The sequence below is a fragment of the Nicotiana tabacum genome, chromosome 1, assembly GCF_000715075.1.
Source record: "Nicotiana tabacum cultivar K326 chromosome 1, ASM71507v2, whole genome shotgun sequence".
NCBI classification, from domain to species: Eukaryota; Viridiplantae; Streptophyta; class Magnoliopsida; order Solanales; family Solanaceae; genus Nicotiana; species Nicotiana tabacum.
Window position 1 is genome coordinate 200722833 of NC_134080.1, and position 27345 is coordinate 200750177.

The window sequence follows — 27345 nt, forward strand, 5'->3', positions numbered from 1 at the left end:
GTTAGTATAACAACTAATTGTTCATTGCCCCAACTAGAAAACCTATGCTTAACGGTAGGGGTGTACATAGGTCGGGTTGGTTCAGATTTTACAATTACCAAACCAAACCAAACCAATTGTGTCGGCTTATTAAATCTAAAGACCAAACCAAACCAATAAAACTCGGATTTTTCAATCTCGATTTTTCTCGGTTATTCGGGTTTTTTCGGGGGTTTTTCCGGTAAAATCTTCGTAGAACAAAACATATAACTTGTGCTCAAAATATTTCTTTAATCCTAGTAAGATACAATAATATAAAGTATTTTTCAAGAAAAAATATACAAAATATGAGATGTGTCATGACTTATCCTAAAATATTCAACAATAAAGACAATAAAATTATGTAATATAAATATTGCTAATTAAAAGGCCATAATAAAAATAAACATAATCTAAAAATACTAAGTCATGCTAAAAGAAGTAGACTAATAAGGGAGTATTAATTACATAACTAAAATCTAAAGAAAAAATAAAAATAGATTATGCATTTTTATTTAAATTATTGCAAAACAAAAAATAGATATTCAGTACATTCCCGTTCGTAGTATTGAATTGAATGTCTTTTGTTAGCATTAGTATTAATTTGATTTTGGTTAGGGCTTTTGTTAGCATTATTTAATTTACTAATATTAATGGCTATAAAACTTATTGGAACATTCAAAAGTTCTAAGTCCAACCTTGGAATAATACCTTAAAAGATAAAATTATAAAAAATTTTAAGAAATATTTATAAATTACATCACAATAAGTATATTTATAAATTAAATATATCTAAAACTTTTATATATATAATGTCGGGTTGGTTTGGTTTCGGTTTGACTTTCTTTAGTTAAAACTAAACCAAATCAATTATGGTTGAATTTTTTTTCCAACACCAAACCGAATCAAACCAAACCATAGTCGAGTTTTTTTTTCTTGGTTTGACTCAAATTATCTGGTTGATACGGTTTGTCGGTTTCCTTTGTACACCCCTACTTAACGGGATGGTACTGACTTTCATTAAGGTGCTGCTTATATTCTTTACGAAGTAAGGCACATCAGAGTGACGGAGTTGGAGAAAGATGATTGGCCAATTGAAATAACAAATCCAAAGTAATGAACTTTAACTTGGTTTCGTGTTTTAAATCTACTTTTTTTGTATACCCAAATAGGTTACAAAAATTTGGATGCATCAATCTGAAATATATTTTTAATTTTTGCAATATCTAAAATATTTCAGATGTTGCAATATCCAAGTAATCAGTTTAATCTTCAATTAATGGGGAAATTCAAAAATAGCCAGATTTACAAGTGATCATTCAAAAATAGCTACAATTTCAAAAGTCATCGAAATTTAGCTACTTTTCATGAAAAGATAAATCTGAACGAAAACACAGTACAAAATCCGGAAATTACTCCAGCATAATATACTGGAATTCCAATATAATATACTGGAACTCCAATATACCAGCAAAGTATACCAGTCCAGCATAAAATGCTGGAAGTTCATACACAGATGCACCGGACTTCAATATATTATGCTGGACCAAACTCTGTTGCAGTAAAATAGTGGCTATTTTTCAATGACTTGACAAACGCCGATTATTTTTGAATGACCAGTCCGAAAAATGGCTAGCCCGTGCTATTTTAACTCAATTAATTGATATATACACTTCCGTCGCTCCAATTAGGAATTGTCAAAATTTTAACAGATTGTAACTGTTGTCCCATAAATTTACACTGAGCCAACCAATGTGACGAACTTGCTATGTTAAGTGAAAGCTATTTTGGTAACATCTTATTCACATTTTGTGGGAGGAATGTTCCACTGACAATTTTACAGTTATCTTTACTAAGATATGGAATAAAAAACACTAAAACAACGTTCAGCTAATTTAACACAGGAATAATTACATGGTACAGATCTTTTTTCTGCACCAATATGCTTATAGCTTGTGGAGGATTATGATAATCGATAGCCCTTCTGATCAACAGCTCCCTATTATTCTTTAAAATCTGCTGGAACCATAAATGTTTGGTCAAAGTAATACAAATCTGATCGTTCTTCCTATATTGAATGAATGCGCACAAAACAGACTAATTGAGTTGGCAATTAACATAGAAGTGCATCAAGGTTCCGCTTTCCCTCGGGCCCTTTTGTGTACCATGATGAGACATAGTCACCGTAAATCACCGGGCGATATTTAGGCGGGTGGAAGGCTGGAGATGGAGAAATTTGCCTCGTCTTTGCAGGGTCGTGAAAAGTGGCAACTGAAAGCCGGGCTTTTCTAGCATTCGTCACTGCCCGATGTTGAGCACTTCTATACCCACCGTTAGATATGATCTGCGAGAAAGAGCACTTATATTATTAAGATCATCGCAAACATGACCCCTTGGGATTTAGGAAACATCAGCACAGCTACTAACAGACATTTAAAAATGCCGCTTGAAAAGTGGCATTGGCCTTCATTAGTGGTCCCTTAAGTATCAGATACCCATCCCTTTCTTCAGGATTTTGGTCCAGGACCATGAATCACTCAATAGGATGATTTAGGAAACATTAGCACAGCTACTAACAGACATTTTCGAAAATGCCACTTGAAAAAAAATGGCATTGGCCTTTATTAGTGGCCCCTTAAGCATCAGATACCCATCCCTATCGTCAGGATTTTGGTCCAAGACCATGACTCTCTCATAGAAAGTCAGCTGGATTAGGGTTAATAGCTGCAACAGACACTTAGAAAATGTTCTTCAACAAATGGCATACGCCTTTATTAATGATCCCTTAAGCACCAGGTACTCATCCCTTTCCTCTGGATTCTGGTAGACAGTGTATTTCTCCATTTGAAAGTCAACTAGATTAAGGTTAACCCCATAACCAGCCCTTCACATGGTTGGAGGGTGGAATGGAACGGAGTGGTGAAAAAGGAAACCATAAAGTCACAAACAACAGTAGCACATGCACCAACAGATTCGTCTATACACAATAGTTATTGAAAATGATTTCAGCTTCAGATGTACAGTTTTTTCTTCTTTGATCAATAAATAAAAGTGTTAGTTTTATTGTTGATAAAGTAAGTAAAATTTTATTAATGAATGGGGAAAGGTGGGAGTGACTCCTATGGAGGAAAAGATGCGAGAGGCGAGGCAGAAATGGTTCGGGCATGTTAAAAGGAGAAGCACAGATGCCCCAGTCAGAAGGTGTGAGGGGCTGGCCTTGGGGTAAGAGGAAAGGTAGAGGTAGGCTAAAGAAGTCTTGGGGAGAGGTGATCAGGCGGAATATGACGCAACTTGAGCTAGCCGAGGACATGACCCTGGATAGAAGGGTGTGGAGGTTGAGGATTAGGGTAGAAGGTTAGTAGGTAGACGTGTTAGTATGGTACCCTAGTAGAGGATTAGTTCGATAGTATTAGTGTTAGTATAGTACCCTTTTATCCTTAGTTTGCTATTGTCGCATATCTTGTTCTGTTATTACTTGCCATCAATACTTCCTTAGTTTGCTAGCAGTACTTCTTTCATATCCTCTATTCCTATCTTGGATTTAGTTTTCTATATATTGTCTAGCTATTACTTGCTATCGGTATTTCTTTCACATTCTCTATTGCTCTCTTCGATTTAGTTTTCTAAATATATTGTCTTGCTATTACTTGCTATCAGTGCTTCTTCCATCTTCTTTAGCCGAGGTATGTCGAAACCAATCTCTCTGCCTTTCCAGGGTAGGGGTAAGGCTGCGTACATCCTACCCTCCACAGATCCTACTTGTGGGATTACACTGGGTTGTTGTTATTGTAATGGGGAAAAAGACATTCACATAAGCAAGAAGTATACCAAAAACGTAGATAAAAAGATGATTTTCTATGAAAGACACTCAATCCTCTATACATAAGGAACCCTATAGGCGCACCAAAAAGAAATAAGTGAAAAGAGACAACACCTCAACTGAACAAAGTTCATCTCAACACCCTTAAAGCTTCCTATTTCTTTCCTTCCAAACGACTCACATAAGCGCTATCGGCGCACTCTTCTACACCATGTGTCTTCTCCTTCTGCCATAATTCCTGCTGAACATTACCTCTTTCACCATGCCTGGCATCACCCAAGATATACCAGACTATCCCACCTCAACCTCGATACTACCGGACAATGTATGAGTAGGTGGTCAATATCTTCATCCGAACCCTTATACATAAAACAATATTTGGCATAGGCAACCTCCTTTTTCTCAAATTCTCTATCGTCAAGATCAACCCTCTTGTAGCTAACTAAGTAAAAAAAAAAAAACACCTTTCTCGGTATTTTTCAGATGCAAATCAAACCATGTGGGAAGTAGACCTCCTCACAAATCAAAAGCTTTTCTTAATAGGACAGAGAATGCTCCATTATTCCCCATCCCCATTCTCCATAAGTCGTGGCTATCCTGTGGTATGCTTTGTTTGTTGAGTGTTATCAAAAGCGAAAAGCGCAAAAAAGCTCTAAGGTTTATTAGGGCTTTAATCGCAAAATGCAAATAAAGTGTGGGTTTTAATGAAGAAAGGCGCAATAGAGAAAAAATACAAATAGATTATGTCTTACCCAACAGTAATAACTATAAGCATGAATAACAAAGATATCGATAAAGAAATTAAAAATCAAATTAGGATAAAGAGATATATCAATTGTTTAATGTCACCTCTTCAGGGCTACGCTTATTGGCAAGGAAAAGTATGCCTTAGAACCTTGATCACGATACTGAAGTGCCCGCTAAGCGAGGCGAAGCGCTCAACATGTTTTTTGCTCTTCAGGCCCTTAAGCGCGCTTTGAGTGCGCCTTTGACAACACTAACTCAATCAGACTGTTCGCTTTTACTAGCATGCAACTCAAAACATGTTCTCTCGCGTACGTACATATGTACATACGTACATACATACATATACATACATTGATAAGTATAATAAACACTCAAACACTTGCTATTCAAAAAGGAAAAATAAGAACGTTATTCAATCTGCTCATTTATCTAAGCAGAAATACTTATATGTGGAAAAATAGTTCTTTTGATACAGAGTAATTTGCAGAAGATAAAGAATATAAATCCCTAAATGAAAAATATTATTCGAAATACAATGAAAAAGGCTATGAGGTGAGTTGTAAGAAGAATCTAAAAAAATGCACTGCAGATAGCTGGGTTTGTAGGAGATGAAAGCTTGATGTCTTTAACCATTTATATATTTCATTTACAATACAGACAAGGATCTTCTGGGTAAAATATTTTTTAAAGCTTTGCTGTCTGCATATTTGAATCAGTTAGTATTAGAGGGAGAATTTCTTTTACCAATAAAAATAGAAAAGATAAAGGTTTCAATTAGCCTTCTTTTTTTCTTTTTTTTTTAAAAGGATGAAAATAATACTATAGTAGAAGATGGCATGATCCCAAATGAAAAGCTAGCTTAGATAATAAGAAGCTGAATAAATTAGGAAAAGTTTAGGAAAAGAAGTTACAGAGAATCACAAATACAAATTATATTACCAGTTTAGTCTGAACTTGGAAGATAGAAATAAAATAGTTCAAGTAACAGCTATAACATTCCAAATAGAATACAAAGAACCGCACACTAAACCCAAACGACCCTCCTCCCCCCAAAAAAAACCCTCTCATTCTATCACTCAACTGAATCTCATCTCTCTCTCTCTATCTCTCCATGAACTAACCTTTTCACATATCATTAGCACCAACTAAGTAGTTGACGTATTTACCTCTCGTATTTTACATTTAGGGCTGCTAACAAATGCTGCTTGTACGTGAATACTATGGGGTACGAGTCAAAGGTGATAAATTTAAAAATGCCCAAGAAGAAGCAGGGGCAGAAAGCTGGGAAATTGTCGATATAACTGGACAATTATGTGGACTGTATGGGAAGCAGAAACTTGAAGAACTTTTGAAGCTAAAGAAAACAGTGCTGTCCATATTCATAGGATTGTGAAGTTCTTTGTAGACTTTTTGGAGCTTCCAAATCTCTACATGTATAGATGATATGATAGGCCATGTAGATACTAACTTGAACCTATAGTATTTTTTTTATAAAGAAAGTAACAGTAACTTGAACCTACAGTATTCGTAAATGGGATAGCCTTTTGGTCAATTAAACCAAATCAACATCCCTATGCCATGTCAAGAGCTTGCACGCTAGGCTCAGATACCAATTGACAATTATTTTTATTTAAGTATAAATCTATTGAACATTTATTTTCTTTTCACTCTTTCTTCTGTGGTGTTTGGACAGCTCTTTGGAAAAGTTTGTCGAATTGTTTTGTTTTGTTTTCTTGTAAATGAATTTGTTTTCACATCCAAAGAACTCCTTTCCAAAGACAAATGGTATTTGAAGAGCATTTGAATCTTCCCTGAGCTTGGGAGACTTGTTGTCTAAAAATCTTTCTTAAGATGATTTAAAGAAATAACAGTATGGTAGTATTATTTAAGAACTTACAGAAAACACAGAAAAATCAGTGCAAGAAGCTATGAATTAATCACTAACTATAACGAGAAACAGTACCTCAGTTTGGTCCGCTAAGATGACACAAATAGCATCTGACATTGGATTTACGGTAACCCATTCTCCATTGTTGAAAACCTCAAGACCCCCTACATCATCTTGGATGAGAAGAGTAATGATACCCATGTCAGAATGTGATTGCAGACCAAGAGTAAGCTCCGGTTGAGGGCAGGGTGGATAGTAACTAATAGTGATGTTTTGGTAGAAGTCGCCAACAACATTTTCCATGGACTGACATGTCAAGCCTAGACTCTCAGAGACTAAACCCAGAAGTTCCTGCGCAAGGGCTTTCATGTGATCGCTATATGCTGTCACAACTTTTCTGCAATAAATTGACATTGTTAGTGATTACATCATTTAGTGAAAATTGGAGAACTTATGAAGAAGAAATCCCATGAAGAGAGGGACACTCAAAACGAATGCCTCTTCCTGTGTTTAGTAACTCCCTAAATCAAACATTCCACATGACATATTTAAGACCACACGATTCAAGGCATCTAGGTACATTACACACATCTTTAGTTTAAAACCACAACATTCAAAAGTCTTCCTTACGTTTCTTAAACTTTGTACCCATTCAAACTAATACACAAAAAAATGAAACAGAGGGAATCTTTTATTTTGAGGCAATAATACTCACCAAAGTCACACCTGTTCAACATGGTTATAGCAAGCCAGATGAAAGAATTATTATGTAAGGTTGATAAGGCCAAACAGGATTTAATTTTCAAGTCCCTTTATTTCTTTCTTTTTTCCTCTTCAATTTTGTTTTCCTCTCATTTAGAATTCTAAATTGAACTGGCTGTAACTTTGGCTCAAATAAGTTATATCATACAGATTAATGGGCTATTTTTCTATAAGTACCTTTTAAGGGGCCTTACTAAAAAAAGGTATCTTAAGGGCTATTTATTACATAATTGAGCTTAATATTGCTCTTCTAAATAAATAAATCCTTAACCAAGCACCAGGAGCAGACGTGCACATTTAGACAGAGCAACATCCCTTCGAGCAAAAAAAAAAAAAGACAACAGTATGATGCACACCAAGTCAGCAAAATACAAAAACAATTTTGGTAGTACAAAGAGGATCTTGAGGCTTAAGTCACTCGCATTTAGTTTGGCATGGAAAAAATGTAGGAACACCAGTACACAAAAGCAACTTGATGATGGTGACTTGGGACAAAGTGCGCAGGAGCTTTTAGGGTCAAAATAATGCAGATCAGGGTTCAAACGGGTAGGAAATTGTTGTATTAAAGGTGTTCTAATTGTGGTAATAGCTTAGAAGATCTTTAAGCATGATACGAGCTAAGAAATGAAATTTTTTATACTCCTATTCTGAACAACTTCCAGTTACTATTACTTCAACTAGTTTTCATTCAAGAATAGATTAACAATTCTACAGCTTAACGCTGCAGGAATTCTGGGAAATTATCAATTACTTTATGATCCCCTGCGAGGGTCTATTGGAAACAACCTCTCTACCTGATAGGTAGGGGTAAGGTCTGCGTACATACTACCCTCCCCAGACCCCACCTGGTGGGAACATACTGGGTTTGTTATTGTTGTTGTTGTTATCTTTATAAAAAGAAAATGAATATTCTAAAAAAGCAATCTTAAAAGCATAAGATACCCATAACGGACTCTAAGACCTCATTTGTTTGCACTTAATGGAGGTCTGAATCTTAATCATTCAGATCTCAGACATTAAGTGCGTTTGTTTTTAAAGTTTGAATCTTAATTATTCAGATCTTAATCATTAAGTGTGTTTGTTTTTTTACTTCATAACCACTTAATGGGTCTGAATAGGTCTGTATGATTAAGATCTATAACAGAGACTTATTTTCATTAAGATGCTATCACATATTCATTATTAACTGCCGCCACCGCCTACCATTATCAACTACCACCATGCCACCACCACCACTATACTCAACCACCACTACCACCCCACCACCACCACCACCACCTCCACCACCACCACGCCACGATCATCCTCAATCATAACCGCCACCATTATCGATCATCACCACCTACTATCCCCACCACTCCGACCACCATCATTACAATCAACACTCATCCACCTCAACTACCACAACTGACCACCCCATCACCATCAACAACCACAGCCGGCACTGCCCACCATTATAACTTACCACCACCCAGCCACCACCTTCTTCAGTCACAACTACTACTACCATCCGCCATTATTAACTATCACCACCCACCACCACTATCCTCAATCATAATCGCCACCACTACTAATCACTACTAGCTACTAGCATGAACCACCACCATCAACCAAAACTACCACCAACCACCGCCTCTAGTTGGCATTCACCCGTTAGCCATCACCACCAACAACTATCAACAACAACAACAACAACGACCCAGTATAATCCCACAAGTGGGGTCTGGGGAGAGTAATATGTACGCAGACCTTACCCCTACCCCGAAGGGTAGAGAGGCTGTTTCCAGGAGACCCTCGGCTCAAAAAAAGCAATAGGATATAATATATTAGTACCATAAAAATGCGTAATAAAATAACAACAATATATAGGGGATACGAAATATGAAATACAGGATACGAAATACGAACTACGAATTAGATGGCTGGTATAGTACAACTAGAAGGTAAAGCCCTGCATCAATAGACGACCACTGACATTCCTAGTCTAACTCCTAACTAGATAGTCTCTCTCAGTTGTGCTGTAGAAATATTCACCCTCTCCCCTAACCTACAACCTTAATGCTCGACCTCCATAATTCCCTATCAAGGGCCATGTCCTCCGTAATCCTAAGTCGCGTCATGTCCTGCCTGATCACCTCTCCCCAATACTTCTTAGGTCTCCCTCTACCTCTCCGCGTGCCCACTACAGCCAGTCGCTCACACCTCCTCACCGGTGCATCAGTGCTCCTCCTCTGAATGTGCCCAAACCATCTGAGTCTTACTTCCCGCATCTTGTCCTCCATGGGGGCCACACCCACCTTCTCTCGAATATCTGGTTTGGTGGTGCCCAAACCACCAACAACTATCATATTTTAAAAAACTATATATTTTATTGATTTAGATTAGTTAGTATTTTATTTGAATTTTATGTTTATTAATTTTTAAATAAAGATAAATTTTATACATTCAGATGTTAAAAATCAAACAGTATTAATTATTTAGTATTCAGATCTTAATACACATCTTAATATATTCAGATGTGTATTCAAATTCAGATGTTTTAATCTTAATACATATCTTGATATTCAGATGTGTATTCAGATTCAGACGTCTTAATCTTAAAAAACAAAACAAATGAGGCCTAATACAGAATCTAAAGATGTAACGACCCAACCGGTCGTTTTGAGCTCCGGCGCGTCATTCAGCAGTTTGAGGCCATGAGCGGCTCCATCTCAGGTATATTGACTTGTGTGTATGGTCAGAATTAAAATTCAGGAAGTTTGGAGTCAAATCTAAATGGAAATTCTCATTTTGAAAGCTTAAAATTGAAGAAACAAACTAGGATTGGAATTTTGAGTAAACGACCTCGGAATTGGGATCCGAAGGGTCCAGCAGGTTCGTATGATGATTTCGGATTTGGGCGTATGCCCGGATCGGGTTTTGGATAACCTGGGAGCGTTTTGGCGCCTATTGTGGAAGATAGCATTTTAGAAGAAATTGCATCAGTTTGGTTTAAAATGCATTTCAGTGTTATTGATGTCCGTTTGGGATTCCGAGACTGGGAGTAGCTCCGTATGGTGATTCTGGATTTGGGAGCGCGATCGGAAGTGAATTCGGAGGTTCGTAGGTCATTTTGGAGTCGTTCGGCTAAAGATGGAAAATTGAAGGTTTTTGAGAAAATTTGGCCGGAAGTGGAAATTTTGATATCGGATTCGAAATGCGAATTTTATGGTTTGGATAGCTTCGTTAGGTTATTTGGGACTTAGGAGTGTCCGGAATATCTTTGTGTTGAAATATATGAATTATGGGAAAAATTTGAAAAATTTTGATATTTAATATTGTTAAAGTTGACTTTGGTCAACATTTTTGGTAAACGGACCCGGACCCATGATTTTTCGGTCTCGAAAGGTCCATAGAAAAATATGGGAGTTGAACGTGTTTCCGGAATTGAATTCCGAGGTCCCAGGCCCGAGAAATGAATTTTTTCGTGAAATTGTTTTCTGAAAATGTTTAAGGAAAATGAAAATGAAATTTGATCAGAAAGTAATGGTATCGGGCTCGTATTTTGGTTTCGACACCCGGTACAGGTCACATATGTTGGTTAAGCGCTTCCTGTAAAGTTTGGTAACAAACGGACGTTGTTTGACGGGTTTCGGCCTTAAATTGGAAAATTTGAAAGTTAATGAAATTTGAAAGAATTCTTGGATTTAAGGCTCAAATCATTGATTTTGATGTTATTTTGGCGATTTGATCGCTCGACCAAGTTCGTGTGATGTTTTAGAGTCAGTGTTCATATTTGGTTTGGAGCCCCGAGGGCTCGGGAGTGTTTCGGAGGTGTCTCGGAGTGATTTCGGACTTAGGAAAAATTGCAGAAAATTCTGCTGTGCCCAGAAAATTTTAGGTGCGAGTAGTCCAGTTTGGAAGCTCATATCTTGTAATCTATAAGAAATCAGAAAAAGTGCAAAACACGAAAGTTGTAGCCCATACATTCTAGTTTTCGGAAAGTTAAACCATTCGCGATTTGGATATCATCTCAGAAAGTTACGATGGATCGAAAAGGGCTGCTGGAGCAATTTCGGCAAAATTTACGATGCACTTTAGAAGCTCATATCTCGGGATATATAAAGAGTTATATGGTGTACAACCTATCAAATTAAAGATCTTTGAGTCCAGTTTCTAAATCTTCAAACCGTTTGTCATTTGGATATTTATACAAGACGTTATGGGTGTTTAAACAGAAGGTGTCCGACAAGGAACAATTTTAATAGGATGTACAACTTGTATAGCACAAGTGCAAGGCACAAATCGACGAAGCACAGGCAGATTCTTTTATACACGGATTTAGCTCACTTTTCTTCATTTCTTCAAAGTATGGACGATTTTTGGGGAGCTTCAAGAGGGGATTTTCATCATCAATGTGAAGGTAAGTTATCCCCACCTATTTTGAGTTAAGTACATCAATTATGTATGGATTTGAGCATGAAAATTGTAGAAAAATTGAGGATTTAGGCCTAGGGATTTGAAAATAAGATTTGGTGATTTGAGGGGTCAAATGAACTTCGATTTTGGTAAATTTTATATGTGCGGACTCGTGGCGAGACGGGGAATCCGGTGATGTGACTTTCGTAATTTTTCGAGAAGTGGGCCCGGGGCTCGGGTTTTGCAAATTTCGTGATTTTCGATATTTTTCGAGTCTTTTCGATTGAGTTATATTCTCTTAGCCTATTGTAATATATTACTTGTGGTTTTGGCAAGATTCGACGCGCGAGGAGGTCGATTCGAAAGGAAAGGGCATCGCGGAGTAGACTTTTGGCCATCTTGAGGTGAGTAATAGATGTAAATGCTGTTCTGAGGGTTTGAAACCCCGGACTTTCACATCGTAACGCTATATTGAGGCGTGACACGCACTCCATGGCGAGTGCGGGGTCGGATATTATTGGAGATTGTGACTTGGTCCATCCCGTGTGATGTTTATACTATACTGGTGATTGATACACATACTTCATTGATATTACTGGGCTTGATGCCATGTTTGGGGCCTTGTGCCGATTTGTAAAATCCTTCGAGGATTGATATTATTGCTTAGCATGATTTGCATATCATTTAATTTCAGTCCAAGGTTTTAAATGCTGTTTTGCAAACTCAGCCATAATTCTAAGTGTTGAAAACTTAAATGATATTTTTAAATGTATTCCGGGCTGGGAACTTCTGTTTTGTAAATGCCCAAGGGGCTTATTATATTATTTTCTGGACTGATTATAAAGTGACTTGAAACAATGGTAACAATGACACTGTGTGATATACTTGAAACAGTGGTAACAATGACACTGTGATATACTTGAAATAGTGGTAACAATGACACTGGATGATATACTTGAACAGTGGTAACAATGGCACTGTATGATATAAATTGGTCAGGTAACAATGACTGACCAAGATATTGCGCTTGGGCTGTAGGAGCCCCTCCGGAGTCTGTACACACCCCCAGTGAGCCGCCGTCGACGATAAATAAATATGGATGGCTCGGGCTGCACGCCGCAGTGGGTACTGGAATGTACCATCATATGCATTGCATTGCATTCATGTATTTGTATTTATACTGGTGTTTAGCTGCTCAGTTCCATATGTTGCTGTATATTCGGATTGTAGCTTACTTTGTGTGTTTACTAGATTTTCTTATCTTCGGACTGTAGTTACTTTTATTACTCACTGGGTCGGAGTACTCACTTTACTCCCTGCACCTTGTGTGCAGATCCAGGGCAGTCTCAGGCTCAGTAGATCCAGTTGATCAGCAGATCCAGCCTCTGGGAGTATCGAGGTAGCTGCACGGCGTTCGCAGCCATTGATCTTCTCCCTCCTATCCTATCTCTTTATTTCTGCCTTATCGGACTTTGGATATACCGTGTATTAGGATGATATTCTGTATTCTAGAGGCTCAGATTCGTGACACCGGGTCCTAGTGAGATTATATTGTGTATTTTGTTAAAATCTTCAGTATTTTAATCTTGCTTAATTGATATTTCTTTCCGCTATTTTTGATAAATTGGGTTAAGTGTTGAATAATGGTCGGACTTGCCTAGTAGTGTGCTGGGCGCCATCACGACCGGGATTTGGGTCGTGACAAGTTGGTATCAGAGCCTAGGTTACTTGGTCTCGCGAGTCATGAGCCGGTTTAGTAGAGTCTCGCGGATCGGTACGGAGACGTCTGTACTTATCCTCGAGAGGCTGCCGAACCTTTAGGAAAACTTCACATTCTTGAATTCTTATCGTGCGTCCTTGATTCAGCTTGAAAAGAAACTTTTGAAATTCCTTCCGCGTGATCGTATGCACCAACGGGCGCTCAGTATCAGATGTGTCTCGATGGCTTTTGATTCCCCGATCGAGGGGCGAGGTGTAATCTCTGTGAGTTTGAAGTTAGACCAGTCTGGAGGACTTGAGGCCAAATCTTTGCCAATGGCTTGAGCACCGAGGTGCTGATTTTGTGAGCAAGTGTTTTGAACTCATATGTTCATTATTGTCCTTATTAGCCGGAATGGCGGTTGGATATCCACGTGATGAGTATGTTAGTGTTGCGAGGTGTATTTGTACGACTTGGTAGTGGCGAAGAAGCCTACTGGATAGTAGATGAACTGTTAAGTGATTCGTTTCTTATTGTGATCTGTTGAGTAGCCCGAGTGATGGGCGCGTGAAGAATATTTTTCGTGTCTCCTAGTTAGATAAGTCTAGGAGCTGAGATCGCTTCCGTAAATGTATTATGACGAAATCGTTGAGTCAAGGAGACCACCTTGAAGGTCGAAAATATTAAAGGAAGAATATGTTCCTACTTGGTTGAATAGCCCAATAATGGAGGGTTGAAGGGTATTTTCTATGTGTTATGATTCAAATAGGTGCAACGCATGTCCATGTATCAATTTAGATTTATGTAATTGATATGCATTGTGATGCTTTGTCAAGTTGTGGATGTGTTGTTAGGATGGTTTTGGTGATTCTCTGGCAGGTGGATAGGACCAATTACAAAGGAGGCTCTGCCGAAATTTTTGAAAAATTTAGGACTTAGTAAAAAAAAAAAAAAATTTAGTCGCCTAGAGAGTGGGCTTAACTGTTGTGTGAGTAAATGCAAGAATTGCAGAAGAGTTAAAATTCCAGATGATTCGTGTTTCCACGAGCTTATGATGGAGTGAGTTTAATCTCACCATGATTACGACAGCAATAGAGTATATGTATTGTGATCTATGGCTTCGAGCCAAGTTGGGGAGCTTGCTGTTGATTAGCTGATTGCACGGTTTATTACCTGCGTTAATTCTGGTTATTGGCGTATTGGTGGGTTATTGCAGCTACGGAAAAGGACCATGAGTGGTAATTTGAGTAAATGAATTGTTGGATGCATGCTATGGTTAGCCTTATTGGCTCATATTCAGACTTGAGGGAAGATTCATGATTTATGCCTCGTATAGGTGCAGGCTTCGAGGGAAGTGATTCTGTTGGGTGCTTTATCGAGATGGTATTCATATGTTATAAAATTCAGTAGAGTTGGTTGCATTCGGGGCCAAGCCAGAGTTGGGTGGCTCTTAATAGCGGTCCTAGTTAATTCAAGAGGTAAAGTGTGGTGCCTAATGATTTTGAGTCTATAAGTACGTTTAAGAGTCAAGCTTTTGAAGCAGCTTATGAAGAAAGGCACAGAATGTTCTATGATGTTTTGACTTGCGGTGTAGCATTTGAGAGACATGAAATGGTCATGGTATTTGAGACAACATGGTCTCGTGATTTAAGGTCACTCGGGGTGAGTTTGGTTGAAATAAGTTAGGTGTTAAAGGGAGATATTATTATTTCTAAGGCAATCAAGGATAAATTGGAAGGAAGTAGATTGATTAGCCATAGTTGAGTTGGTATACTGGTGTCAGTGATCGGTTCGTTCAGCGTGATCGAGTTATGCATGTGAGGCTTGTCGGCCGCAGTGATTGATGTTATTCTGAAGTGGAAATGTTGGTTTATGTTTAGTTAACAATGGCATGCTGAAAATGTTGGTTTATGTTTAGTCAACAATGGCATGCCAATTGGAAGAGTTGGTGGAAAGAGTTGGTGTGGATGCTAGGAGGAAGCTTCCTCCTTTGATGTCACCAATGACATCAAGAGGAGGTCTTTACCTCTATAAATAGATGCACTCCTTCACTTGTAGAAATCATCCTAAAATAATACAATACATTGTAGTGAGTAGAGAGTTAACAGAGAAATTCTCTTAAGTGTAATTGGGAAATCTCCCCTTCCTTTGTTAATATTAAAAGGGCAATTGTTCTCTGATGGACGTAGGATTATTTTGATCCGAACCACGTTAAATCTTGTGTTCTTTCTTTTACGTTTCCGCTAACAATTGGTATCAGAGCGACAGGATTCTTTAACGATCCAAGGAGAAAGAACAAGCAAATATGAGTTCCATGAAGTTTGAAATTGATAGATTCAATGGACGCAACAACTTCAATATCTGGAAGATCCAGATGATGGCGTTACTGCGGAGGGAAGGTTCAATCCATGCTATTGACGGAAAGTATCCTACGGATATATCAGCTCCCGACAAGGAGAAGATTGAAGGGGATGCATTGAGTGCAATCCAACTATCCCTTGCACCTAACGTGCTTTGTGAAGTGAGTACGGGTACCGAAGAGACGGCCAAACAGTTGTGGGAAAAGCTAGAAGGGCTATACCAAGACCGATCAGTGACAACAAGAATGTTGTTACAACGACGTCTTCACACATTTAAGATGGGGTCAGGTACTTCGTTACAAGATCATTTAGATGCATTTAATAAACTTGTCATGGACTTACATATTGCAGGAATTAAAAGGGAGGAGGAGACGCTTGCATGTGCTTTGCTATTTTCATTGACTTCAGGATATCGTGATATTGAGAATTCAATGATGTATAGCAAGGAGCCTATCAAGCTTGAGCAAGTGCGGCAGGCACTTAACTCTAGTGATGTGCGGAGGCACATTGAAGGAGATAGAGATGACCAGGCAAGTGGCCTCTTTGTAAGAGGCCGGACTAGCCAACAGGGAAAGACCAAATCAAAGCACAGATCAAAGTCTCGTGTGAACAAGAAGAATACAGAGTGTTGGGGTTGTGGCAAGAAGGGGCACTTTGAACGAGATTGCCCAATGTCAAAGTCCAAGGAAAAGGCGAGTGCATCTACAGTTGAACAGGTACATAATTTTGATAATGATTATGTACTAACAATATCGTGTAATAATAATAGTAGTTATGAAAACAAATGGGTGTTAGACTCTGCTTGTACTCTGCATATGACGTTCCGAAAGGACTGGTTTAGCAGCTACGAGAAAAGTGGAGGAACCGTAGTAATGGGCAATAATGCAACTTGTGCAATAGTTGGCATTGGCTCAGTTCGGGTTCGTTGCCATGATGGAATCGTGAGGACTATTACACAAGTCCGTCGTGTTCCTGATCTGAAGAAGAATTTGATCTCTTTGGGTACTCTGGATGAACAAGGCTACAGGTACATAAGCGAAGCAGGAACTATGAAGGTGACTAAAGGTTCTTTAGTCATGCTGAAAGGCAAGCTGGAGAACGGCCTTTACACATTGGCCGGAAGCACCATTGTTGGCTCTGCAAATGCATCTACAGTGCAGTTATCTAATGATGACAAGGCAAGACTATGACACATGAGACTGGGTCATATGAGCGCACGTGGACTGGAGATGTTGAGCAATCGTAAACTTTTGGAAGGTGAGAAGATCAGCACGCTTGACTTCTGTGAGCACTGCGTTCTAGGGAAGCAGAAGAAGGTCAGCTTCAGCACTGGCAAACACAAGACAAGAGGAGTGCTAGACTACATCCATTCAGATTTATGGGGTCCTTCTAAACTTCCATCGAAGGGCGGAAAGAGGTATCTTCTCATTTTTATTGATGATTTCTCACGAAAGGTTAAGGTGTATTTTTTGAAGGCAAAAAGTGATGCTTTTGAAGCATTTAAAGAGTGGAAGATTTTGGTTGAAAATCAAATGGGGCGGAAAATCAAGTATCTTCGCACAGACAATGGCTTGGTGTTTTGCAATGAAGAGTTTAATGAATTCTGCAAGGTTCATGGGATCTCAAGACATAGGACTGCCAGGCATACCCCACAGCAGAATGGAGTTGCCGAGAGAATGAACAGAACTCTTCTTGAAAAGGCTCGTTGTATGCTCCTACAAGCCAAAATGTCCAAAGTATTTTGGGCTGAAGCAGTTCACACTGCTGCTCATATTGTCAATCGATCTCCAGCATCGGCAATTGACTTTAAGACTCCGAATGAGGTATGGTCAGGTGAACCCTCTAACTATTCATACTTACGAGTATTTGGGTGTCCAGCTTATTATCACGTTAATGAAGGAAAGCTTGAACCAAGGGCTAAGAAGGCCATATTCGTAGGGTATGTGGATGGAGTAAAAGGGTACAAACTTTGGTGTTTGTCTTTACTCAAATTTATAGTTAGTAAAAATGTCACCTTCGATGAATCCTCTATACTTGATCCCCGTAAAGTTTCCGTGGAGTTTTCAGGAAACAAGAACAACAAGCAGGTGGAGCTTCCGGTGGAGCTTGCCAAGGAAAAGGATCAAGAGACTCTATGAGTCAGAAGATGTAGGCGTTGAAGAACTTGCTGTCAATGAACCATACACAATTGCGAAGGGGAGGGAGAAGAGGCAGACACGAGAACCGGAACGCCTTATAAATCAAGCAAACTTGATTGCATATGCGTTCGTAGCTGCACAAGAAGAGATTAAAGATCTGGAGCCCTCCTCGTATATTGAAGCAACTTCTTGCAAGGATGCCGCACAATGGCGGTTAGCCATGACTGAAAAGATGGAGTCTCTTCACAAGAATCAGACATGGGTCTTAGTGAAAAGACAAAAGGGGAAGAGGACAGTTGGATGCAAGTGGGTCTACCGAAAGAAAGAGGGAATTCCTGAAGTGGAAGATGCTAGGTTCAAGGCGAGATTGGTTGCAAAAGGTTTCAGCCAAAAGGAGGGAATTGACTACAATGAGATTTTCTCTCCGGTCGTGAAGCATAGCTCAATTCGCGTGCTACTAGCATTGGTTGCACAATTTGACTTGGAGCTTCAACAGCTTGATGTCAAAACTGCTTTCTTACACGGTGATCTAGAAGAGACAATCTATATGGATCAACCTGAAGGTTTCCTAGCTGAGGGAAAAGAAGATCATGTATGCCAACTAAAGAAGTCTTTGTATGGTTTGAAGCAATCCCCTAGACAGTGGTACAAGAGGTTTGATGCATTCATGACTACACATGAATTCTCAAGGAGTGCATTTGATAGTTGTGTGTATCACAAGAAGATGTCTGGTAACTCAATGATTTATTTACTGTTGTATGTTGATGATATGCTTATTGCTGCTAACAACATTACAGAGATAAATGCTTTGAAGAAACTATTGAGTAAGGAATTTGACATGAAGGATTTAGGAGCTGCAAAGAAAATCCTTGGTATGGAGATTTCAAGAGAAGACAATGTTGTACATCTTTCTCAGAAGAGGTATATTGAAAGGGTTCTCGAGAGATTCAATATGCAAACGTGCAAGCCTGTAAGTACACCATTAGCTCCTCATTTTAAACTTTCAGAGTCACAAATGCCTCAGTCCGAGGATGAGGTGGAGCATATGTCAAAGATTCCTTATGTCAGTGCAGTTGGTAGTATTATGTATGCTATGGTATGCACACGTCCAGATATTGCTCAATCTGTAAGTGTGGTAAGTAGATACATGTCCAACCCAGGAAAGAGGCATTGGGAAGCTGTCAAGTGGATATTGAGATATCTCAAAGGAGCTTCTGGTGTTGGTCTTACCTTTCGAAAAAGTGGTACAGGTATTTCAATTCTCGGTTATGTGGATTCTGACTATGCAGGAGATCTTGACAGAAGAAGGTCCACAACTGGATACATCTTTACCCTCGTTGGCAGTGCCGTCAGTTGGAAGTCGACTTTGCAGTCGATTGTCGCTTTGTCTACGACAGAAGCAGAATACATGGCAGCAGCGGAGGCGGTAAAGGAAGCTATCTGGTTGAAAAGTTTAGTAGCGGAATTGAGTTTGGTTCAGCTGGAATCAACTCTTAGATGTGATAGTCAGAGTGCTATTCATCTAATGAAAAATCAGAGATTTCATGAGCGCACTAAACACATTGATGTCAGATTTCATTTTATTCGAGATGTTATTGATGAGGGAACTATCAAGGTCGTGAAGGTTATCACAGACGATAATGCTGCAGATATGTTGACCAAGATAGTCCCGCTCGCTAAGTTTGCACACTGCAAGGACTTGGCGGGGGTGTGCATCAACTGATGCAACTCCGAAGAGAACAATTGCTAGGTGGAGGTGGTATGTTCAACAATGGTTTGATTCTTCTTGTTTCTTACAACGGGGTTGCCCAGTAAGCTTAGAAGTTTTGGCCAAAGTTGTTCACACGCTCGAAACGCAAACCAAGGTGGAGATTGAAAATGTTGGTTTATGTTTAGTTAACAATGGCATGCTGTTTTATGTTTAGTCAACAATGACATGCCAATTGGAAGAGTTGGTGGAAAGAGTTGGTGTGGATGCTAGGAGGAAGCTTCCTCCTTTGATGTCACCAATGACATCAAGAGGTCTTTACCTCTATAAATAGATGCACTCCTTCACTTGTAGAAATCATCCCAAAATAATACAATACATTGTAGTGAGTAGAGAGTTAAGAGAGAAATTCTCTTAAGTGTAATTGGGAAATCTCCCCTTCCTTTGTTAATATTAAAAGGGCAATTGTTCTCTGGTGGACGTAGGATTATTTTGATCCGAACCACGTTAAATCTTGTGTTCTTTCTTTTACGTTTCCGCTAACATGAAACATTCTTTTGTTAGGGACTATTATGAGTAGGCGGATCCCAGAAAGTGTTATGGTGGCTTGGACAACTACTTAGAGATTGGCATATTCGATGATTATGAGGATTCGCCTGTATGATGCTATAGTTCTCCTGAAGTGAGTTAAATGGAAAGTCTTATGTGATGAAGTATTAGCCTATCGGCGGTTCCAGAGTTGTGATGGAAATTGCGTCTATCGTATATTGGCACGTGAGGTGCAGTGAGTGGTATGGAATTTGAAGTAAGGACCAAGGTTGCAGTTTGGTCAATGACTGTGATGTCACGATCTCGGATGAGCAGTATATGAGTTTCAGTGTTTTGAGTAAGATGGGTATTAACGTCAGTATCACCTGAGGTCGGTGTTCTATGAGAAAGGCTTTGCATCCTGGTTAGGGATTCTTGATCGCTTTTCAGCGTTAGTGCAGCCGGTGGTTTGAATGTGCAGACCCGTTAATTATTTCGGAAGATGGTGGGAGCTTGTCCCACAGGAATATTGTATAAGTGTGACATGTAGTCACTTGATTAATTAGAAATTTAAACCAAGTATGAGGATTTTGGTAATATCATCCATTTGAGAATTTATGCTTGGAGGACACTCTGCTTATTGGGTTATGGACCTGTGAAATATTATTGGCCTAGCTTGGCACGATCAGGATCGACTAGAGGTCGGTGGATAGATTTAAATGAGGAAGTGAGCCTTACGTTAGGCCAGTTGTGTTTATTTCAGCAATGCTCTCTTTATGAAAGGATAGTCACGGTCTTATTTCGTGGTCAGCTAATTTATGTAAAGATATATTGCGCCGTATGAGTTGTGAGACGGCTTGGTAAATTCCTTTTGTGTTGAGGTTCTGCTCAGCGGTGATATTATATGAGTAGGATGGCTCTTGAGACTTAGATCATGTATCGCACCTCAGTTGTGCTTGAGTTTGTAGCCTATAGAGCTATATGTTTCCTTGGGAATGGTATTATGCACCTTAGTGTGTTTATGACCGATATCCGGTGTTTTGATGTGATGAGCTTTTCAGCTCAACGTATATCTCCTTATGTGAGTTCTATATGTGGATCGGGTGGCACGCCGCCATGGGTATGTTGTTTGGATCGGGTTGCACGCCGCAACAGTGTGATGTTCAGTTCAGTGCCCATATTTGCTTTTGTGTGTTCTGTTTCCCTGTTTTCTGAGGAAGTCTATGTTAGTGTGCGAGTTGAGTAGTTCCTTCTAGAGTTCGCCTTCCTTTTGTATCGCGTTCGAATTGATAGCATACTGGCACATTGTGGCGTCTTGTGGGATTTTTGATTATGTCTGAGGTGGCTTATTGCCTGAGCAGTTCGTACTGGGTGAGACGAGGTTACTAGATTTGGGGTCAGTGCAAACTGATTATATGAAGTATATTATAGAGCAAAGATCATTCTTTGGTTTGGGACAAGGTAATGGAACTTGTCAGGAGTGTAGATCCAATGAATTGTTGATTCAGCAGTTGGTTGTGAATTTCGGCACATCTCTTCAGTCGTATCGGTGTTGAAAAAAAAACTAGAGCAAGACCTGTGTAGATCATGAGATGCAATGGGAGCATCAGATTCGTGGAATTTCGACTATTATGTTTAAAGAATGTTATTGTGGTTCTATGAGTAAAGTGATGCAAAGTGTGAATTCAGCAAAGTTATGCAGTCATGTTTGGGTACAGCGTGTGGAGATTGATATGGTGGTCGTATGATGGAAACAGGCTTGGCAGGGAAATTCAGGATGTTGGAATTGGGCCTAATGGCTTATTTGCTTGAATAAATAAGTATATCTACAGAATTATCGAGCTAATGTGCTCAACGGAGTAGTGGTAGCATGGGAAGGTGCATGATGTGTTAAACAAGTGATTTCAGACTACTTCACTGTAGTTCTCAGCACGTTCGAGGACGAATGTATGTTTAAGTGGGGGAGATTGTAACGACTCAACCGGTCGTTTTGAGCTCCGGCGCGTCATTCAGCAGTTTGAGGCCATGAGCGGCTCCATCTCAGGTATATTGACTTGTGTGTATGGTCAGAATTAAAATTCACGAAGTTTGGAGTCAAATCTAAATGGAAATTCTCATTTTGAAAGCTTAAAATTGAAGAAATGAGCTAGGATTGGAATTTTGAGTAAACGACCTCGGAATTGGGATCCGAAGGTTCCAGCAGGTTCGTATGATGATTTCGGATTTGGGCGTATGTCCGGATCGGGTTTTGGATAACCCGGGAGCATTTTGGCGCCTATTGTGGAAGATAGCATTTTAGAAGAAATTGCATCAGTTTGGTTTAAAATGCATTTCAGTGTTATTGATGTCCGTTTGGGATTCCGAGACTGGGAGTAGCTCCGTATGGTGATTCTGGATTTGGGAGCGCGATCGGAAGTGAATTCGGAGGTCCGTAGGTCATTTTGGAGTCGTTCGGCTAAAGATGGAAAATTGAAGGTTTTTGAGAAAATTTGGCCGGAAGTGGAAATTTTGATATCGGATTCGAAATGCGAATTTTATGGTTTGGATAGCTTCGTTAGGTTATTTGGGACTTAGGAGTGTCCGGAATATCTTTGTGTTGAAATATATGAATTATGGGAAAAATTTGAAAAATTTTGATATTTAATATTGTTAAAGTTGACTTTGGTCAACATTTTTGGTAAACGGACCCGGACCCATGATTTTTCTGTCTCGAAAGGTCCATAGAAAAATATGGGAGTTGAACGTGTTTCCGGAATCGAATTCCGAGGTCCCAGGCCCGAGAAATGAATTTTTTCGTGAAATTGTTTTCTGAAAATGTTTAAGGAAAATGAAAATGAAATTTGATCAGAAAGTAATGGTATCGGGCTCGTATTTTGGTTTCGACACCCGGTACAGGTCACATATGTTGGTTAAGCGCTTCCTGTAAAGTTTGGTTACAAACGGACGTTGTTTGACGGGTTTCGGCCTTAAATTGGAAAATTTGAAAGTTTATGAAATTTGAAAGAATTCTTGGATTTAAGGCTCAAATCATTGATTTTGATGTTATTTTGGCGATTTGATCGCTCGACCAAGTTCGTGTGATGTTTTAGAGTCAGTGTTCATATTTGGTTTGGAGCCCCGAGGGCTCGGGAGTGTTTCGGAGGTGTCTCGGAGTGATTTCGGACTTAGGAAAAATTGCAGAAAATTCTGCTGTGCCCAGAAAATTTTAGGTGCGAGTAGTCCAGTTTGGAAGCTCATATCTTGTAATCTATAAGAAATCAGAAAAAGTGCAAAACACGAAAGTTGTAGCCCATACATTCTAGTTTTCGGAAAGTTAAACCATTCGCGATTTGGATATCATCTCAGAAAGTTACGATGGATCGAAAAGGGCTGATGGAGCAATTTCGGCAGAATTTACGATGCACTTTAGAAGCTCATATCTCGGGATATATAAAGAGTTATATGGTGTACAACCTATCAAATTAAAGATCTTTGAGTCTAGTTTCTAAATCTTCAAACCGTTTGTCATTTGGATATTTATACAAGACGTTATGGGTGTTTAAACAGAAGGTGTCTGACAAGGAACAATTTTAATAGGATGTACAACTTGTATAGCACAAGTGCAAGGCACAACTCGACGAAGCACAGGCAGATTCTTTTATACACGGATTTAGCTCACTTTTCTTCATTTCTTCAAAGTATGGACGATTTTTGGGGAGCTTCAAGAGGGGATTTTCATCATCAATGTGAAGGTAAGTTATCCCCACCTATTTTGAGTTAAGTACATCAATTATGTATGGATTTGAGCATGAAAATTGTAGAAAAATTGAGGATTTAGGCCTAGGAATTTGAAAATAAGATTTGGTGATTTGAGGGGTCAAATGAACTCCGATTTTGGTAAATTTTAAATGTGCGGACTCGTGGCGAGACGGGGAATCCGGTGATGTGACTTTCGTAATTTTTCGAGAAGTGGGCTCGGGGCTCGGGTTTTGCAAATTTCGTGATTTTCGATATTTTTCGAGTCTTTTCGATTGGGTTATATTCTCTTAGCCTATTGTAATATATTCCTTGTGGTTTTGGCAAGATTCGACGCGCGAGGAGGTCGATTCGAAAGGAAAGGGCATCGCGGAGTAGACTTTTGGCCATCTTGAGGTGAGTAATAGATGTAAATGCTGTTCTGAGGGTTTGAAACCCCGGACTTTCACATCGTAACGCTATATTGAGGCGTGACACGCACTCCATGGCGAGTGCGGGGTCGGATACTATTGGAGATTGTGACTTGGTCCATCCCGTGTGATGTTTATACTATACTGGTGATTGATACACATACTTCATTGATATTACTGGGTTTGATGCCATGTTTGGGGCCTTGTGCCGATTTGTAAAATCCTTCGAGGATTGATATTATTGCTTAGTATGATTTGCATATCATTTAATTTCAGTCCAAGGTTTTAAATGTTGTTTTGCAAACTCAGCCATAATTCTAAGTGTTGAAAACTTAAATGATATTTTTAAATGTATTCCGGGCTGGGAACTTCTGTTTTGTAAATGCCCAAGGGGCTTATTATATTATTTTCTAGACTGATTATAAAGTGACTTGAAACAGTGGTAACAATGACACTGTGTGATATACTTGAAACAGTGGTAACAATGACACTGTGTGATATACTTGAAATAGTGGTAACAATGGCACTGTATGATATAAATTGGTCAGGTAACAATGGCTGACCGGTCAGGTAACAATGACTGACCAAGATATTGCGCTTGGGCTGTAGGAGCCCCTCCGGAGTCTGTACACACCCCCAGTGAGCGCCGTCGACGATAAATAAATATGGATGGCTCGGGCTGCACGCCGCAGTGGGTACTGGAATGTACCATCATATGCATTGCATTGCATTCATGTATTTGTATTTATACTAGTGTTTAACTGCTCAGTTCCATATGTTGCTGTATATTCGGATTGTAGCTTACTTTGTGTGTTTACTGGATTTTCTTATCTTCGGAGTGTAGTTACTTTTATTACTCACTGGGTCGGAGTACTCACTTTACTCCTTGCACCTTGTGTGCAGATCCAGGGCAGTCTCAGGCTCAGTAGATCCAGTTGATCAGCAGATCCAGCCTCTGGGAGTATCGAGGTAGCTACACGGCTTTCGCAGCCATTGATCTTCTCCCTCCTATCCTATCTCTTTATTTCCGCATTATCGGACTTTGGATATACCGTGTATTAGGATGATATTCTGTATTCTAGAGGTTCAGATTCGTGACACCGGGTCCTAGTGAGATTATATTGTGTATTTTGTTAAAATCTTCAGTATTTTAATCTTGCTTAATTGATACTTCTTTCCGCTATTTTTGATAAATTGGGTTAAGTGTTGAATAATGGTCGGGCTTGCCTAGTAGTGTGCTGGGTGCCATCAGGATTTCCAACAGAGAATCTAAAGAGGTATTAAAAGGACTCAAGTTTCTCCCTACTAATCAAATAAGTAAACCTCCAAAATTTGCATAATCTTTACACTCGCATTTCCTTAGTATTTTATGCTAAATGGTAAAGCCTACATAAAGTAAAAGCCATCATGAGCTACTTGATGAAGTAAAGCCATCATCAACTAAAATTAAACACTTTTTATAACAGTAGCGGCTTGGCCAACTTGCCTGCACCTTGATTGTACCCATTAAATTTATTCACCAAAGTTTAGATAGATGAAAAGAATCATCTAGTGTTTTTCATCTCCGGATTTGAATCCTGATCTCTCATGATTTTCATCCACCTAATTGATCACTAGCCCACAATATTGGATGTAACAAAGTACCTTTTCTAATATTGTTCAGAGTCAGCTCGGTAAGAGAGAATAGTGAACCTGTAATCGGCAGGAGAGTCAGGCCAACGAGAAGGATTGCGACGAGATAAGGGCAAAGTGTGGTGATCGAAATAATCTCTCCAGTCCAAAACGGTGTCATTGGACGCTACGAGCATGCGACTGCCATATCCTTCAGAAGCAGCAGAACCAGAATCGCATGAATACCTAAGCTTCTCTTCCATCGGACGCTCTTCAAAGAAAGTCCGACCGACGCGCCTCATATCATCCAACAAACCAACCGGAACCCTATGGTTTATCACGTGAAATGCTCCCCATTCTTTGCACGCTTTTCTAAGTTCTTCGAGAAGGTTTGTTCTTGGATTACTAAAATCAATTACTGGTATTGAATTTACGTTAGGATTAGGGTTAGAGTTAGGGTTTTCTCTTTGTGATCTGCTTTCCGGTGGTTGTATGTACTGAGATGGTACTGACATCTCACCCTTTTCTGCCAATGATTGTACTCTCAGAGCCTCCATGAATTTTAGCTAGTAATTTATAAATACAGGGATTATTGGAAAATTGCAGTTCAGTGGTCCGGCGATTGGATAGAGACGGCCACCGAAAATGGCCTTGCGCGGAGGAGGAATTGAGACGTGATGGTAACAGAGAATCTGAAATCAGTGAATTTTTTGTACGCTTGAGAATTATTTGTATGGAAAGCTCCATTTTTCCCCTTGTGTTTCCAGTTTAGCCCCATAAACTTTTAAGTCAAAGGGCAAAAGATCCCCTGAGAGTATCTATTTACGCAGAAAGATAATACTATTACTTACCATTAAAGTGTATCATCATCTCTATCATAATCATGGGATAAAATTTTTAGTACCGCCATATCTCTTGTTTGGTTACTAATCCTAAAATAAATTATCACATGAATAAAAATAATAGCGGGATAGTAATCTCATACCTGCCAAATAGTGGAATAGTAATCTCAGGATAAGTTACCCCAAGATAAAACAGTAAAATTGATAATCCCAGGATCAATACAACATACCAAACAATAAATAAAAAATAATACCAGAATAACTAATCTCACTATAACTAATCACCACATTGCTTGTTTTCAAACCAAACGACCCATAAACATTTAGATCTTAGATCATCATTTTTGTGAACAATGTAATGACAATTTCCATTCAACTTTTACATAGCTCTATGTGATGACTCGCCATTTCATCATACCACATAGGTGCCATTTGGCATATATTAATGCCATGTGAAAGCTTATTTATGAGGAAGACTAGCATTTGTGAGAAAATTCTAGAGAAGTATGAACATTTCCTTTGAAAGATCCTAGATCTCTATGGATTTGTTAGAAAAGTTCTTGGAATCTTCTAGGCTTGTAGAGAATTCTAGAGAAAGCTCTTATCTTGTAAATATTAAGGACTTGTGTAACAATTAATATTTACACATTAGCCCCTAGGAGACTAGTAGATAAAGGGGGC

At 39.1% G+C, this 27345-nt stretch overlaps 1 protein-coding gene across 1 annotated transcript; it reads right to left on the reverse strand.

Moving 5' to 3' along the window:
• Positions 1 to 1785: 1785 nt before the first annotated feature.
• LOC107777162 (jasmonate-induced oxygenase 4) lies at positions 1786 to 26521 on the reverse strand. Its single transcript, XM_075255875.1, has 3 exons — positions 25904 to 26521; positions 6549 to 6870; positions 1786 to 2362 (listed from the first exon to the last, which is right to left on the reverse strand). Exons 1-3 carry the CDS (start codon positions 26377 to 26379, stop codon positions 2132 to 2134), a joined length of 1029 nt encoding a protein of 342 aa, XP_075111976.1. The 5' UTR covers positions 26380 to 26521; the 3' UTR covers positions 1786 to 2131.
• Between the last annotated feature and the right edge of the window lie 824 nt (positions 26522 to 27345).

Coding starts and splice junctions, on each gene's coding strand:
- LOC107777162 (XM_075255875.1), bottom strand. CDS start 26,379: ATGGAGGCTCTGAGAGTACAATCATTGGCAGAAAAGGGTGAGATGTCA. Junction 6,871..25,903: donor GACTCTCCTGCCGATTACAG/GTTCACTATTCT, acceptor AATTTATTGCAG/AAAAGTTGTGACAGCATATA. Junction 2,363..6,548: donor TCTTAGCGGACCAAACTGAG/GTACTGTTTCTC, acceptor TCTTTCTCGCAG/ATCATATCTAACGGTGGGTA.